Source organism: Xyrauchen texanus, chromosome 1 (assembly GCF_025860055.1).
Source record: "Xyrauchen texanus isolate HMW12.3.18 chromosome 1, RBS_HiC_50CHRs, whole genome shotgun sequence".
NCBI lineage: Eukaryota > Metazoa > Chordata > Actinopteri > Cypriniformes > Catostomidae > Xyrauchen > Xyrauchen texanus.
In genome coordinates this window covers 38,996,507-39,014,720 of record NC_068276.1, presented here as the reverse complement: position 1 = coordinate 39,014,720, position 18,214 = coordinate 38,996,507, and the positions used below count along the sequence as shown (strand labels likewise).

The 18,214-nt window shown below is 36.1% G+C and overlaps 1 protein-coding gene across 1 annotated transcript; it reads right to left on the bottom strand.

The window, feature by feature from the left end:
* Positions 1 to 1,839: 1,839 nt before the first annotated feature.
* LOC127635523 (alanine aminotransferase 2-like) lies at positions 1,840 to 18,214 on the bottom strand. Its single transcript, XM_052115647.1, has 11 exons — positions 17,633 to 18,214; positions 13,925 to 14,014; positions 11,508 to 11,616; positions 11,102 to 11,235; positions 10,610 to 10,853; positions 10,226 to 10,305; positions 7,549 to 7,685; positions 6,834 to 7,008; positions 6,512 to 6,667; positions 5,286 to 5,398; positions 1,840 to 3,375 (listed from the first exon to the last, which is right to left on the bottom strand). The coding sequence occupies exons 1-11, from the start codon at positions 17,945 to 17,947 to the stop codon at positions 3,264 to 3,266; spliced, it is 1,665 nt and encodes a 554-aa protein (XP_051971607.1). The 5' UTR covers positions 17,948 to 18,214; the 3' UTR covers positions 1,840 to 3,263.

Genomic DNA, 18,214 nt, shown 5'->3' with positions numbered 1-18,214 from the left:
ACAATGGTTTATTTCACCTTATATTTCTTTAATCACATTCCCAATGGGTCAGAAGTTTACATACACTTGGTTAGTAATTGGTAGTATTGACTTTTAAATTGTTTGACCGGTCAAATGTTTTGGGGAGTCTTCCACAAGCTTCTCACAAGTTGCTGTAATTTTGGCCCATTCCTCCAGACCGAACTGGTGTAAATGGGTTAGGTTTGTAGGCCTCCTTGCTCGCACATGCTTTTTCAGTTCTGCCCACAAATTTCTATTGGACTGAGGTTTGAAGCACAAGCTTTTTCTTTGCTGAGCAGCCTTTCAGGTTGTCGATATAGGACTCGTTTTACTGTGAATGTAGATGCCAGACTACCAGTTTCCTGCAGCATCTTTGAAGTCCTTTGCTGTTGTTCTGGGATTTATTTGCACTTTTACAAACCAAACTGTGTTCATCTCTAGGAGACAGAATGCAGCGTCTTCCTGAGCGGTTTGATGGCTGCGTGGTTCCATGGTGTTTATATTAGCATACTGTTGTTTGTTCAGATTAACGTGTATCTTCAGGCATTTGGAAATTGGTCCAAAGGATGAACCAGACTTGTAGAGGTCCATTTGTGGCATCAAGGCAAAGCAGCTGACGAAAGTGCAAGACTCTTATTAAAAAAGTAATTAAAAAAATTCCTCTGAATAAGGCAATATTGGGAATGTACATTGCTGTTTACAAGGTAATTTAATTGCTCAGAGGGCAGTAAGTTACATTACACAACCATGTTGGTCATCATCTTACTGCAGAGGTGGTTAGTTGAACTAAAGTCTATTAGCAGTTAAAGGAATAGTTGCCCCAAAAATTAAACTGCTTATCGTTTTCTCACCCTCATGCCATATCAGATGTGTATGAATTTCTTCTGCAGAACATAAAGATTTTTGGAAGAATGTCTCAGCTCTGTAGGTCCATACAATTTATATAAATGTGACTAGAACTTTAAATCTCCAAGTCAGAATAAAAAGTCATAAGATTCCGGTGGTTAAATCAATGTCTTCAAAAGCTATTATAGGTGTGGGTGAGAAACATAAATATTTAAGTCCTTTTTATTATAAATCTTCACTTTCATTCTTGTTTTTTTTTTTTAGCCCTTCATTCTTCTTGCGTATTGCCACCTACTGGTTGGGGCTGGTCAAAGGTGACAATTAAAATGAAAAAAAATGTTGACTTAAATATTGACCTGTTTCTCACGCACACCCATCATATTGCTTCAGAATGCATTGATTTAAACACTGGGGTCATATGGATTACTTTTAAGGTGCCTGTATGTGCTTTTTGAAGATTTAAAGTTCTGTCCGCCATTCACTTGCATTGTAAGGACCTACAGAGCTGAAATACTCTGTGTTCTGCAGAAGAAAAAGTCATGCACATCTGGGATGACATGAGGGTGAGTAAATAATAGAATTTTAATTTTGGGTGAACAATCCCTTGAACTTACACAGGAAGATTTAGTTTTACATTTAATTTTACTCCTGGCCACTGGGAACCATTTTTTGTTTTCATATACATTACTGAATGTTTTTTTTTTTTTAGACCAGGGTTTCCATGGCCCCATGGAAAAAAACTGTAATTTTACATATTGCATTCAAAAAGCAGCTTCTGGCCAATTAACTATTATATGTAGAGCTGAACAGAAATTTCCATGTCTTTTTAAGGATTCTATTAATTTCGATTACTTTTTCCAGCCTCGTAATCACAATATTACAATTCTCATAATTCCAGGCTTTCCCAGACTTATGATTTGAAATGTAGAGCAAAATAAAAACATTACTGTTGATTGAAAGTACTTCATTAATCCCCAAAAAACATTGGACAAACATGGAAAGATTGTACACTTTGATATTTAATGATCAAAGTAAACATTTCATTTCGTCATCTTTAATAAAAACAAAAGAAAACTTAACTTGTAACAGATGCAATCAGCTTTAACAGTCTCCACTTCTACAACTTTAATTGCAGCTCATATTAGTATTTACATTTTGTGAACACTGGGCCAATTCTCAAAAATTACATAAAAGGAACATTATATTAAGAAGAGAACAAAAAACATTTCATTACAATTTTGTAAGATACATTACTGCATGTAGAGAGAATAAAAATCAGTTCATTAAATCCTGAAGGCACCTCAAATGAAGTGATAGAATATGCATTAAGCTCTGTTAATGGCTTTAATATAAAAGTAAAATGACAGATGAGAAGTCAAAAAGGGATGGTTAAAACCACTAGTTAATCAAAATATTTTGACTTTGGCACAAATATATCTGGCCTAATGGTATGCGTTTAATTTGTAAATATTCCAATAAAATATCCAATTAACTAGTTTCTTTCAAACAGGATGACGATAAAGAGTTTCGATGATAAAATTGCTTGCATGACTAAAGCAGTGTATAAAATACACAAGTAAACATTAATTATAGGCCATCAATTTTTCCACAAGTGCTCCCTGCATTCCATGCTGCCAAATATCTACAGTGAAAATACAGAGTCAGAGACACCATAAATCATTGTTATTCACAATCTTCAACAGAAGCTTCTCTTAAATTTTATTTTAAAAAAAGAATACAAATTTAAAGTTTGTCATGTACATTGCATGGCAATGAGTACAACTATGGAGAGGCCAACATAAACGTTTACATAAGTATTTCTGTCAACTTTCCAGAACCAAAACATGTACCGTCAGCGTTCCAGTCACAAAACCCCTTGACATTTTAAATATACAGCCAAAGTGAAAAAATGCTAAATTTGCATCAGCCAAAATAGATTTGAATAGTTCATAAAGGTGCAACATGAATAGAAGGAATATTAAATAAAGATTGCAGATGTTTTATGGGGGAAATGCCTTGCCAACAAAATCTAAATAATTCTGCACATTGGTGCAAATAACTGCAAAAGTGTCCTGATTTGGAAACTTATTGACCTTTGTTGTTGAATCTCATTTATGGTAGCGTGTGTCTGATCATGTAACGTTTTAGAATTTATTATTTAAATACAAAAAAGAAGAAGAAATGTCTGTTGTTGTGTGTGCTCTTCAGCATTCAAGCTTGGTGTTACATCTGACTAAACAGCTAATATTTCCCCAAAACTACCACCATACCACCTCCAAAAAATAGGAAGTCAATTCTATGAATCCTTTCAATCATGCATCAAAACTAGGATTAAAACCCTTTAAATGAGTGGTTAGTGTGTTAAGTAGCCATGAGATAGAGCTGGCCAGCTTATATACTCTAGATCAGGGTAGATCTCATCTCTGTGGCTGCTCCAGAGCGGAGTACTCTTTCAGGAACTTGATATGGAAATCTTGCACTTTGCCAAGGAGTACCTTCAGTTTCTCAGTGGGTGGTAGGATTGTCATTCTGAAACAATGAGACCAAACAAAGACATTTGCATCTGACCGTATTAAGGTGCCTTGCTAAGATTATTCGAAAAATACAGCAACGATTCATCGGACTGGATGATGGCCCAGGATGTGAATTTGGGGCATTTTTCTGGATGAATAAATAATTCTAATAATCTTTAAAGTTCGTTGATGCCATCCCTAACGGATTTCTGAAATGCAGGCAACATTATAACTTATACATAGGCCTGTATTAAAATCAGACTTTTTCCAGGTGTTTTCCATTAGGGGCACCTTCTGAATGAAGGAAAAACAATGCAAAGTTAAATGGATCAAATTACGCATACGTTTTATTTATACAGTTTCTAAATATAATAATTAAAAAAAATATAAATAAATAAATAAATAAAAATCACCCATCTAGTTCTCCCCCTTTAAGATAACATTAAAACCACTCGATTTTCTACTGTTTTGCAATTTAGAGATTTATTTTATCAAGTTTATATGACACTGTGTAAATATAGCGGATTCTCTCTTAAATGAACTGATATTTACAATGGAAACTTTCATTCCTTTACCTGGATTTTAGAAAACAATAAATTAATCTAAGTAATACCGTGAGTGCAATACTGTGAATTATAAATGTCAACATTTGATAACAGTCTCTTTTTAAAACTGTGGTATACCGTGAAACCATTACATCACTAGCAGTGAGATGGCAAGGAGAGAGTGGGTCAGTCAAGAGCAGAGAGCCAATCATAACAGTGGGTGATTATTGTCAAGTCTTAAAGGAGAGGCAGTTAAAGTTTCTGACAGAGGGTCAGAATGAAGGTGGAAACTTGTTCATGTTTTACAAATATATTACTGTTTTTTTTGTGCAAAAAAATGTAATATTATAAGTGAACCACAAGGAACATTAAAATAATTTTTAAAAAGCATGTTCTCACAGTGAATGGTAAAGTCTTCAAAGCGCATAGGGATGATTACTTCGGAACAGAACGCACCCTCATTCAAAAACAACAAAAAGCTTAATTCATAATGACTTTAACACGATTACTAAGCTCCGCAATTCATTTACTTTTACATTTAGCAGACACTTTTATCCAGAAGAAAGGAGACAAAAATGTATTTTTTTTTTTTCATTAAAAAAATAAATCCTTACCTTGTCTGCGGGTCACGCAGACAGCTTCATTGATTATAACCAGAAACTATTTAGCAGAGACAGTTCACTTCTATTAAAATTAATGGGAGAGCACACAGGTAACGAATGTAGGAAGCAAGTCCCGCCTTACAGGTAAACGAGCCAGTCACCGTTTAGATACAGACATCAACTGTCAATCAACTTGAGAATGCACATTATCTATAAAAGCAGGGAATTTTTATTTTAGTGTAATCTGACATAAAGAAGCACAATTTATGATACAAGTGTTGTCCGATTTTACTGCTGATTTGAAATTTGAAATGCCCAAGCGCGTTCCAAAGAAGTCTGCAGAGTGACAAGACTTGCATAGAACGATTGTGTTATAACAGGAGTGATTGTTCCAGAGCTCTCCGCTGAGGAAATAATTGTGAGAAGCTAAACTACGATGCATTTTCATCGCCTCTCGCATGTAGATGCTCAGTATCAACAAAACATCTGGATAAGTCACCTCAGGTAAATGTTTGAGATTATTTGAGGAAAATATGTTAACTCAGAGCCCTATTTAAAGGATCTGTTAATGATACCTGAAGTGCTACAGGAACACCTCCATTCAAATTCCTTGTTATTGTTTACATGCTTGAAATGGTCTATAGCAAAACTGGCTGTCCGCTTTAATGGGGGAGAAATTAGATTCAAAATAGTTCTTATTTTGGCAGTTTCAAGCTTCAAAACTTGTGCAAAGAAATCATCTAAAAATGAAAATGGTTCATGTTTAAGACCAGGTTTACCTGAAATGGTATGTGCCATCTCTCTGCCCAAAACCACTACCAGGAACGACACAGATTCCAGTATCCTCCAGCAACCTCAGGCAGTAGAGCATGTCAGGCTGCATTCCTAGAGACTGCCAAAAAGATAAGTCAAATCAGTCAAATTTTTGAGTTACAGGACACAAAGGTTTGAAGACTAAATTGTTAAGTGGAAGAATAGCCGGGTAGAAAAGTAGCATTCCATGTAAACATTCTAAGATATTATTCCGAATTCAATATATGTTAAGTTCAATTGACAACATTTGTGGCATTCCCTTATAAAAATGTAAGAGTTCACTGCAAACTTGCCACAAATTCACCACAGATCATTTTCAAATGCAAATTAGTTTTGCGGCAAGCTTGCAGCAAATTGTCCATAGTTGCCATAGGTTTGCTGCAGGTTCACCACTACCGATTAAGAGCTGCAAACATCTGGCAAACATTTTTTTTTTGTAATGGATTCATGTTGATTCCATAAAATATGACCAATTTTTGGAGGGTTTAAAAAGGCAGAAATGTGAAGCTTAAAACTGTATAAAAGCACTTACAATCCTTCTGTTAAAACTAGCATATAATTTGAGCTGTAAAGTAGTATAAATTGTCATTTTAATGTTTGATGGCATTACTTCGTCATGGCAATGAAGTTATAAAATTAGCTATAACTTTACACAGAAAAGGTTAGTAAGTAGTATCATGTTAATACACATATTGTTTGTCTTGTGGCTTTACTTTTGAAAAAGTTTGTATTTTAACATTCAAAAATGTGCCCCCCCATTCACATCTATTGTAAGTGAAGAGTTAATAATTTTTTGTGGTAATCAACATTATGGCCAAAATGCTGTTGATTGAGCTTAACTTGTTTTGAACCTGGAATATTTCTTTAAGTATCCGTTCTGAAAAAAATATCCAATCAGTTCTGCACAGCTGTAGGATGTATTCGAACAGGGATAACTGTGTGTGTATGTTGGAAATATCTTTCCATTCATGGAAACAAGCAATGAAAAAGTCTGCACATCATGGCTAGCATTTAAAAGGCAGGTTTACACAGCTGGATTTTGTTTGGCGATTAATGGGTACAGCCTGGTGAACTGGTTTTACTGGTTACGCCTTGTCGAACAACGTAGGGTGTCCTGGAAACTTGTGGAAAACAAAGTTCAGCTATCAAAAGCAACAGGATTACACAAGCAAGCCCAAGTAGGAGCACTTGCCTTGGCTTCCTCCACTGCCTTTTGAGGGATAAAGATGCGGGGAAAAGCGTACATGGCTCCCTGGACGGGGTTGCACTTGATTCCTGGAACCGCATTCAGGATCTGCTCAGTTAGATTTGCTTTCTCTGCTAAAGCACCCAGCACAGCAGATTTTTCCTTTGAGAGATCAGACAAACACGAACATGCCCAGTTAAAGCCAAAGTATGCTTCTGGAATGCGTATATTATTATACTTACAGGCTTGCATACACAAAAATGAATACAAACTAAGCTATTGTCCCATCCATTGTCTTTGTACTGCTCTAGAACAGTACTACACTGACCTGATGGAATTGGTTGAACGAGGGTTCTTCTGGTTGTGGAGGGTTGACAATGACATCCATTGCAACCTGGCCAGCCAAGGGGGGACATAGTCTCACTGATAAAAGCTTCTCCAGCTGGGCCTTGATTTCAGGATCCATGTTGACTACCTCCATATATCCACCCCTGAAGCCACACCTTGTGGAAGGACATGTCAAATTAGTTCAATGAATCATAGGGCAAGTTGCTTTATTCAATTGCGAAAGGCCTATCTGTTTAAACTTGTAACAGAAACAATGAAAGCTATTTTATACCAGTCAGAACACATTCTGAATGGTGTTAGATACTTAATTGAATTGTGCTGAAATAGAGGAACTGTATTTTGAATGGTCTTGAGCATAAAGGAATAGTGGTTACTTACTGTTATAACAAATAATGGATTTAATGCAACAGTGCACTGCCTCAAGATCAGTTCCTGAGCTGCTTCTAAAACTGTAACCAGTTAAGATTTTCCTTACAAATGGCGATAATCATAATGACAAATTTTACAGGGTGGTTGATTTTATATTTCTATTTAAAATTATAAATGACAAAGCCAGGTGTCTTCTAAACATGTTTCAGGTTATTGTGGTTATGTCATGTGAATTTGTCCCAGCGAAAACTGATCTTGGAGAAGCCATATCAAATTAAAGAGACACATGCAGACCTCAGCAAAGGGTCACAGACAGCGATACTCACTCTCCCGTGTATCCTTTGGAGGTGGAATGAAAGGAGACAACTTCCACACTGTTAAAGTACTCAGGACCCATCTCATATAGCACCTTCTTGAAGGAGTGGAACTGACAGTCAGGAGCGTACACATTGTCCTGATACACCTGCCAGTAACAGCACAAACCAACACTGAGAACATGGTGGTCATGTGGAAGTCAAGCATTTAAAATTAGAGCAGAATGTAGGTGGTCAAGGCACATGTACTTCCTGAAAATGTCAGGCTTAAATGTGTTTAAATATAAGACTAAGAGTAGGGCTGGGGGATATAACTAAGAAATTCTCAATATTGTCCTGCATTTGTGTGCTAAAACCGATAGATTGGTGGTTCTGCTTTTTAATGCTACTTTGTTGCAAATCACTGATAATTAATTACCCAAGCTCAAAAGAAATTTAAATAACTTCATTCTCCATGTACGTCCATGTTTCAGAGTAAATGGTATCAGTTATAAACGAAACACAGAAAGTAAAAAGCGCATTAAACTCACATTAACTGAATTCTGTATGATGAAGCTTGTCACTTTTTAGCTGAAGCAACCTACGCTTTAACTTTAACAAACTTGTAACTTTCCTTGCCGTGTCGAGCTTTAAGGTAAGTAATCAAATTAGTTGTGTTAAACGTTTTAACGGTAGTTCCACCTCAGTAGAACGGTGCAAACCTTACAAATTGCAACTCTGCTCTGTTTTCCACACTCTCTTTCACTTAATGAACACAAAGTATAATATTGAATCATTTTCATTTATATGCACCGATATGAAATTTGTCCCTCGTTTGTTTAAAAAAAAAAAAATACATAAATTGTATTTACAGTAACGCACTTACAATGGAATTGGCAGGCCAGTCCATAAACATTAAAATACACACTGTTTTAAAAGTATGGGCATAAAATGAAAATATTATGTGTTAATGTGATTTCTGTATGATTAAATCTGTTCTACGTGATTTTAGTATGATAAAATAATTTACCTGGATTACAAAGTTTATCGGCTTTACGTCATAATGGCAATGGATATAACTTTACACAGACATGGTTAGTGAGCAATTTTATCTTGTTAACGTGTACTGTATAATGTTTACATCTGGCCCCATTCACTTCCATTTTAAGTGCAAATTAAATATTATTTTTAAAGAAAAGGAGGGCCGAGTCCAAATATTTTTTTGGGTGGTGATCAACAATATGCCACAAATGCAATCGATTGAGCTTAACTTGTATTTAGACCGGAACATTCCTTTAATGACCAAAAAGTGCATTGCAATATTCACAATTAATTTTATATCACCCATTAAATGATTGTGAATATATTTTAGTAATGCAAGGAGTTTGTGAGTCAGTTTTTTTTCTTTTATTTTGAATTTGTGAGCAATATTTTAGAATATTAATATTTCCCAGCCCTAATGTAGAGCAACATATGCTAAATAGGGATGCACTGATCCGATACCTAGATTGCCGGCTTCGATACTGAAGTTTTTAGACGGATCGGTATAGGTCTGACGTGCCCGATCCAAATCTGATACTGTGTGTTCGTCATGTTCGTTACCGTCAAACTCCAAGACATGCAATAGCTTTATGAATCGCAAAAGGCTGTGTTTAACAAGTAAATATCTAGTTTGCATGCACACAGGGCCGTAACAAGGTATCTGCGCCCCCTGACTGTACACTGCTCTGGGCCCGGTTCCTATTAAAAAATACAGTTTAGAATTTGTTATGGGGTTCCCTAACCTTTTGGGCCCCTAGAATCATTACCACCTTTCACCCCACTAGCTACGGCCCTGCATGCGCTCCGCATTATTGAATGACGTGGCTCTATCGACACAAACGCATAGCACGCGCAGGCTGGTGATGCACTCCAGCTCTCAGAGCGGCGTGCAGTATGTAAGCATTCCACACAAACAGCATTTCAAATGTAGCTGCTCGATAATTCGGTTCACTAATAACATGCATTTAGAATGGCACCGGAGGAGCATTTCACCAGATTTTGAATAAGCGAATAAAACTACAGTGAACTAGCCCAAATACAGACACTAACAGGACTTCATAATAAAAGCAAGAGGGTTTTAAATTTAAAAGTGCATGACTAAAATACATTACTCTTGTATTATAAAATTCTAAATGTTAGTAATAATAATAATTTATTATTTTATCATTATTATTCGTTTACAAATTACAACAATATTTAAGTTGACTGGATCCAAAAAATTAACTGTGAATGAAAAAAGTGGACTGATATCTTACAACTAAAGTGAACAAAGAAAAAGAGATCTAAGTCCAATTACAAAAATTGTGCAAAGAAAACTGGCTTCTTTTCTACCCAAGACTTTCACTAGAATTACTGTTCATTTTGCTGCTGCCTCATCCAGAAGACTAGTTAACAAAGTTTTTCTCAATAGGCTATACATTTATATTGAAATAATGTGTAGTTAGAGGTTTGTTTCTTTACATTTATAAAAAAAAAAAAAAATACCCAAATTAGTATAGCACATTCAAGTATACAGTAGATATTCTCAACTGAAAATGAAAAAAACAACACTCGGATCGGTATCATTTCAGGTATCGGAAGAGTTTTATCATCAGTGCATCCCTAATGCTGGACCTAAACTAAGTCTTTTTAATTCAACTGTTGAACATAAGAGCACAGATGGTATTACCTCATCTGACATAACAAAAAGATTCTCTTCATAGGCAAAGTGCAAGACTTCTTCAATGCATTTTTTACTCTGGACTTGACCTGTGAAAGGTTAAAGAGGCATGAAGGAAATCAGGGCAACAGATATTCAACACCTTCATCAGTCATCTTGCAATATATTAAGATGAGATACAGTACTCTCTCCAAGCACTGTCAAATGATCATTTATAATTACACATGAGGTCAAAGCACTGGCACTGTCTTTACAAATATTAGAGAAAGATCATGACTGCATGACGCAAGGTGGACATTCTCATCTTTCCAGTGCACATGCTATTGAATCTAAATAACATGTGGTATTAGGTTTCCAAGCACACATGATAAGAAAGCTTTATAATTTTCCTACCAGTAGGGTTGCCAGGGTTAATGATGCAAATGACTCGAGGCTGGCAATGGTGTTTGGCAGCCTGATAAGCTCTGTGAAGTTCATTGATGTCCAGGGCCCAGCAGTTGTCCTCGTCCAAGTAGTAGTTGATCTGTACTGCGTCCATCTCTGAGATAGCAGCGGAGTAGAGAGGGTACTGAGGGATGGGGATCATTACACCAGCCCGAGAACAGCCTTTCCCAGAAACTAGCAGTCGCAGAATAGTCTTTAAAACAAAATCAAAATGCATATTAAGGACATGTCCCACACAATTTGACAACTAGATAGTGTCAATGTACATGGTCTTGATTTTGAACAATAAACTATTTATCTATTATTTTATCATTTGAAACCACACAAACATTGGTTTATTTGATTTTTTTCTTTTAATTTTTTATAATGCAAAGACATTCATACTTTGCATTGACTTAAGTGTCCAAATTCTTTTTGGGGCCACTGTATACCATCACTTACCATAATGCCATCACTTGCTCCAGTGGTGAGGTATATGTTTTCCCAGTTAGAAGGCACTCCCTCATCTCTTTGTTTAATGTAAGCTGCAATATCTTTGCGGATGTTCTCTACACCCGGGCTTGCACTATATGACCCTGCGACAGAAACATACAAGTTAGCACTCATAAAACACTTAATGTAGCAAAATTACACTGGCACTGAGTATTGTGGTACAGTTCTATTGTTCTCCAGCATCCAGAGAGTTGTGTGAATTACAATAACAGGGCATTTTACCATAGCTATAGAGGCATGCTGAAAATTGCATTTATAATTTAAAACTAAAAAGCCAACCAAAGCAAAACATTAAAGTTAATATCAAGGTTTTCACTAGTTTCAACAACGCATCTTTAGGAGCAAACGCACATACCAAGACTAAGTCCCCCACAGCCTTGCAGGATACGCCGTGCTCTCTGTTTCGCATCCTCTGGGAAACCGGGGCTGTCCAACAGCTCAGGAAAAGTGCAGAGAGCCACCACCTGCAATGAAACAGCAAAGCTGAATCAGAGACTACAATGCAGTTAATCTAATGAGTTCTGATTCTGACAGTATTCCACTGTTAACATTTTGTTCCATTGACCAATAAGAGGCATGGGGATGGATAATGTGCATTACTGTAAGCTTCTTTGCTCAGTGCTGGGAGGAAGAGTTTTGTTCCCTAGCAAAAGAGTTATAAGCAGATGGCTAGCAGAATCCAGCTCCTCCCAAAGTTTCCAACCCATAAACATTCAGGCTGGAGGCAGCCTCTCTTTTGTGAGAAAAGCAACACATTGACCACACTGACTAGAGATGACCACGTTAGTATGCAAAGCTATGTCCAATTGGATTTCATGCAAATTTATTTCCATGTCACATGCTGCAGCTATAATTGCGCAGAGACCGGCTCAGTCCATCACACAAGCTTTTGTTCAGCTCATACTGACAGGCTAGATCAACTCTGACTAAACTAGGCCAATCACAAGAGGCCATCTTCCACTGGAATTTGCAGTGCCTTCCAAAACTGTGAGTGATCAACAAAAGCTAATTTCATGATATACAATGAACACAACCATCAATGGTAAATGAGAAATCGGATTTAAATATTGCATTAACCAGAAACATCTAAAGTCTTAAAGTTTTCTTTGATCTTGTTTCCAGGATACTAATGTAATTTATACAGCTAAATGATAGCCCAGTCGTTTAGACCCCGTTTACACTTGGTTTTAAGGAGCATTTTTGGTGATCCGATCACAAGTGTTCAGCGTTAAAACAGGTGGAAACGCTGTGCAAACATTTTGTGATCAGATCACAAAAGCACATACTGCAGTGGAGTTAGTCAAAAACGCATATGATCACAATGCAGATATAAACACTAATCTGTTCCGATGTGTCCTGGACAACAGTGAAGCGCCACCTCTTAACAGTCATTCAACAACTATGCTAAAACAAGAGCTCAAACTTTGCCGGTTACAAGTAGCTTTAAAAAGGAAATAACCATCCATTCCGAATATTTGAACAAGTACGAGTTCTTCACAGAAATTCTTCAGTGTGTCTAGTGTTAACATGAAGAGACACAGATGAAAACACATCAGAAGCTCAGCGAACACAGGCAATCCACTAAAATAACAAAGAATTCTGCTCGAAATGTGTTGTTTTTAGATTTCAACTGCATCTGGGAGAAACAGAGCGGCAGTTTTATTCATGCTTTTGGACTTTTTAAGTTTATTGTCATGCAGTAACACTTTGACATAATGACTGATGTACTGCATGTCATCATGAACTCAGAGACCCTCACCTAGAAATTCAAACACAAGTGGTCACAGGATGCATTTAATGGATTAGTTCACACAAAAATGAAAATTATCCCATAATTTACTCAAGCCATTCTAGTTGTATGACTTTCTTCTTTCAGCCAAACACAATCGGAGTTATATTAAAAGATATCCTGGCTCTTCAAAGCTTTATAATGGGAGTGAATGGTACCTTAGATTTTGAAGCCCAAAAAAGCGCATTCATCAATCAAAAAAGTAATCCATACGACTCCAGGGGGTTAATAAAGGCCTTTTGAAGTGAAGCAATGTGCTTTTGTAAGAAAAATATGCATATTTATAACATAATAAACTACAATCACTGGCTTCGGGTTATGGCTGTACATGCGTTCATGAGAGAGTCGAGTTCCAGCATATGACGTAGGTGTAGCGTAACCTCCGGTGAGAAGTGATGAACGCAGAAGCGCAGAGGATAGAGGAAGCCAGTGATTATAGTATATGAAGTTATAAATACGGATATTTTTCTTACAAAAACGCATCGCTTCACTTCAGAAGGCCTTTATTAACCCCCTTGGATCCGTATGGATTACTTTTTTGATGGATGGATGTGCTTTTTTTTTTGGGCTTCAAAATCTAAGGTACCATTCACTCCCATTATAAAACTTTGAAGAGCCATTTTTTTATATAGTAACTCCGATTGTGTTTTGCTGAAAGAAGAAAGTCATATACAACTAGGATGGCTTGAGGGTGAGTAAATTATGGGATAATTTTCATTTTTGGGTGAACTAACCCTTTAACTGACCAGGTGTAAACAGCAATGAGTCTCACCTAACCACATGTTATCTGAAAACCCAAGACGCATCTTATTACCACGTGTTAACGGGTTAGGGTATTCACTGAGCTGAAGAATCTGTTCTAAGGCTGCAGAGGAATTTTGTAATTAATAAAACAATGATTTGTTTATTGTTATTCCACAATGTGCCTTGAGCAATGAACTGTTCAGGGAAATTTAATTTGCATGTTGGATAGTTTTCGTTACCTGTCTGAGGAAGGTGATTGGTTGCTGTCCCATGGCGTGTGCATCACCAATGTTGGCTCTGATAACCTCAGAGAAGGGTTTTGTACTGCCCTGTTGAACAATGAGAGAGGTGTCCATTATATGATGAACTATATCATGTTCCAATGTACACATCAAATCATCTGAAAGGATTAAACTGCTGTAGGAAATCAAATGATTATATCCACCTATGTTGAGCCATTTGTTTGAACCTTCATTAACAGGTTGTGTCATTATAGTATAAAATACCATGCTCAAAAACATATTACATGGGTAAAATCACAGTTCCATCCAGTCATGTGCTGAGGGCATGCCAGTGCACAGTCCCACCATCATTGAAGCTCCAGCAGGCACCAGTTCATGGTCTATATTTAGAGGTCTCTTTCTGAGTGCGTATCTGTCATGACTGAGTCTGCAAGCTAAAACAAACTTTTATGTCATGGTAAAGGGAGTAAAAGGAACATGATTGCCGAATGGTCAGCTTTGTATGAATTAGACTCTTTTGTTGCACTGCTTTGATTGTAGATGCGAAAGTAGGTTAAAGCCTAAAATTACTTTTATGTGGCCTGTGATGGATGTTTCCATTCAATACCCTTTTGTACAAAAGAAAAGAAAAGAAAAAATGAGAGAGATGAGCCAAGGCATGCTGTGAGGTAATCATTGTGTATATTACTTCGGCTATTTCCAGCAGTAGCAACAGTTGCATGTCCCTGAGGGAATGTCATCTAACCCAACCAACAAAAACTGGTTTAGAAATGATCTTACAGTATGTTTGATTATTTCTGAAGTTTTAAAATTAGTTATTAATGAGCCTAAAATTACTAAAAACATATTATTTCTCATCTGCTCTGCACCTGTGGTTGAACATCTTTAAGGGAGAAGATTTACTTATGCAACTACTGTTTGCTAACTATAGAATTGGCAGAGCAGTTTCTATCATTACACATTGACATGTAGGCCTAGGTTTTTCTTCAACTTCAGGCAATTGTATGTCCCAGGGGTTGAGTTTTATTAAAATTGATGAGCAGATTTCAACTTGAAATTCAAAAGTATAGTACGAGATATTGAATTTGTAAGAAATCGTACAACTTCATTCATATGAAAATGTACGACTTCAACCTAACCCAGACCCTGATATTTTGTTTCATTTTTAAACTGTGTGTGTGTGTGTAGGGGAAAAGGTAAACCTAACAGTAGTGTTTTCTTGTAACTAAATTTCAGTAGTCGGTGCCGATACCAGTGAAATTATATATGAAAATGTGCAATTGAACACACATGTTTAGCCTTTTTAAAAAGTTACATTTCATGTATTCACAAAAAATAAGTTAAAAGAAATGCATATTTCCTTCGTGTTTTTCAATCAAGGATGCATTGCTTAAGTGTTTTTAAGTAGCACCCAGCTGAAATCAGTTTTATTCTTTACCAAATAATGTATTCCTTTTTTAACTCTATGTTTTATCCAAAGCGACTTACAAAAGAGGAAAAACATCAGCGAATCATCTTAGGGAGACAGTGGTACAAAAAGTGCCATATTACAAAGTTTTTCTATCATCAGAATAGTATACAAACATAATGAAGATAGTAACGGAACACACTTTTGTGATATATAAAGTAATTTTAACCCCTTACCCAAAGCCCATACCTAAACCTAACCATACATGTGAAGCTATGACCATGCCTGCAGTTGATAAATATGTTTTGTGCATAATGAAAGAACAATGGATTTGATTGTTTGTACAAAATATGTGACACCAAATTTGTGATTTTTTTTTCTCTTATTATTCTTACGAATTCACATGAGACTGTGGAAACATTTTACCATGCTTTTATTAAAGTCTATTTTTAGTACCTTTCAAATGCCTTTTATATATAGACTTTTATAGCTTATTTATAGGCTTTTTATTATTAAACTATGAAAATCTAATATAACAATACAAATTAATACAAATATGATAATCTAAACAAAAAGTGAAAAAACAAATTCTATCAAGTTTTCAAAACCTACGACATTTCCACAGTGGTGGCGTCATTTCCACCTAACCAAATAATTTTGCTCCTAATAAATGTTTACGTTAGTGAAGGGTCCAACAGGACCCTATTTTCTCCCAAACCACTAAAAATCAAAAAAACCTACCACAGTACTCTCCTAAACACCTGTTACACTCCTATACACTGAAAAATAAGATCCATGAGATCATTGTGTGTAATATCTAAAGGTTGTTTTTGGGCAATTTGTTGCAAATGTATGTAGCTAAAGACAATCACTGAAATTATCACATTTATATTAAGACAAAATACTTATTTGTTATTTTCAGTTTTGTTCAAGGTGATTCAATAAAAAAAAAAAATTCAATTACTGTCCAATATGAAAGGATAGCGTTTGGGGGTAAAAAGCCCCCTTGAAGGTGAAAAAGGTCCCCTATAAAACTAGTTGTTTAAGTTAGGATGGGGGGAGGGTACATTTGTTATGAAAAATGTTCAAAGTGGGCTCACGTTGACTGATCCAATCACAATGAAGATTTATTTGTTTATAGAATACTTAAATGAAATGCAGAATGTGTTTGAAATTAACAGGAAATCGTTAACCCTTTCCAGAAGTCGTTATTTTAAATAAACATTATCTTAGTTTGTTACTAAAAAATAAAATGAAATTAAAAATATATTAAAAAAAAGCAGTTGACAAATTATTTTTCAATGTACAATAGGAATAACAATTTTCGATCCTGATACATTTTGAGAAAAGATAAAGCTAATCTTCCTTGAGGTGTGCCTTTAGCCCCATTGTACCCTAATTGTTAAGTTGACAAAATTGTCAGTGAAGAGCATGCTTGAGATGAAATATGAGAAAAATTAAGGTAAATATCACTTGTGAGAAGAATCTTTTTATTGGGCATCATTTCAAGCTGTCATTTTGCCAAATTATACTAAAAGTATGAAAACATTACCGAATTGTGTGTATTAAAGTATACATTAAACAAATGAATAAAAAAAAAACCGTTTAAAATCAAATGTAATTAAATACAATACTGAATTTAAGATGTGGTGGAAATGACACTGTGGTGGGACTTTTCCAGGCAAACATGACATTAATATCCTGTAATCCATGTACCAGTACATACACTGTTTGATGTTGTTAGTTGCAAAAGGTAAAAAAAAAATATTTTCAAAAAGGACTGAAATTTTTTTTAAGGAGACTTTACTTTCTGCACTACAAACAACAACAACAAAATTTAAATTAGTATTTGTATCTTGTTCTCTAGTAAAAATATCTCAACATTCCTAAAATATGATAAATAAACTTTACAAGCAAAATGGCATAAGATATTTCGTCTTGTTTTCAGAAAAATCCAACTAAATTTGGTGAGGTTTATGCTTAAAACAAGAAAGAACTATATGCCAACGTGGTAAGATAGAAAAATAAACTTAATTCAATGTTTTAAGCATAAAGTTTATTTCGTCAGATTTCTCTGAAAACAAGACTGAATATCTTACGCCATTTTGCTTATCAAGTGAACATATCTTACTTTAAGAAATTTTAGATATTTTTAACTTGATAAGACAAAAACAGCAATAAAGAAATTAATTTTTTGCAGTGTAGAAGTCCACATTGCCAAAGTTGAAGAAACAACCACATATTTCAACATCATCTATGAAACTGTGGAGTATTGACCCCTGCAGTGATTTTCTCACCTCCTCTAAGTATCTCTCTATTTCTCCAGCTTTGATGACGATGGGTCCTCTCACGGCGTACTCCACAGCCTTCACATGCGGGTTGAGTGTCTCCATTGTCAGGGTCTTCTCCCGCAATTTACCATTCAGACGCCCAGCAGCCACTTTCGCCTCGGCGGAGCTGAAGCGCATCTGCCTGTACTTCTCTACGGACGGACCTTGAGATTTGTGTCTCACCCCGGTAAAACTAGGCAAAGAGGTCAGCGCAAAGGGGGTGTATTGATCAAGAGGCCCAGCGATCAATGATCGAGCTGCTAGCGATTGCAAGCGATGCATATCTGTACAGTGAGGAAGTAGAGGAAGAGACCGTGTGATGAACCTGTCAAAAAGCCCGAAACAAGGACGACCGTGCGGCGCGACACCGTAGTTCTACCCTGTGTTGGATCGCTGGTTGTGTAAAGCAGAGGTTAAAATGAAAAAATAAAGAGATCGAAGTCACTTTAGAAATGTCCTCTTCCCTACGTGGCCTATCGGCATGATAAAGTATTTGACTGTATCGCACTCAGAGAACCACCTAATCGCCTACTATCATCCACCATTCAG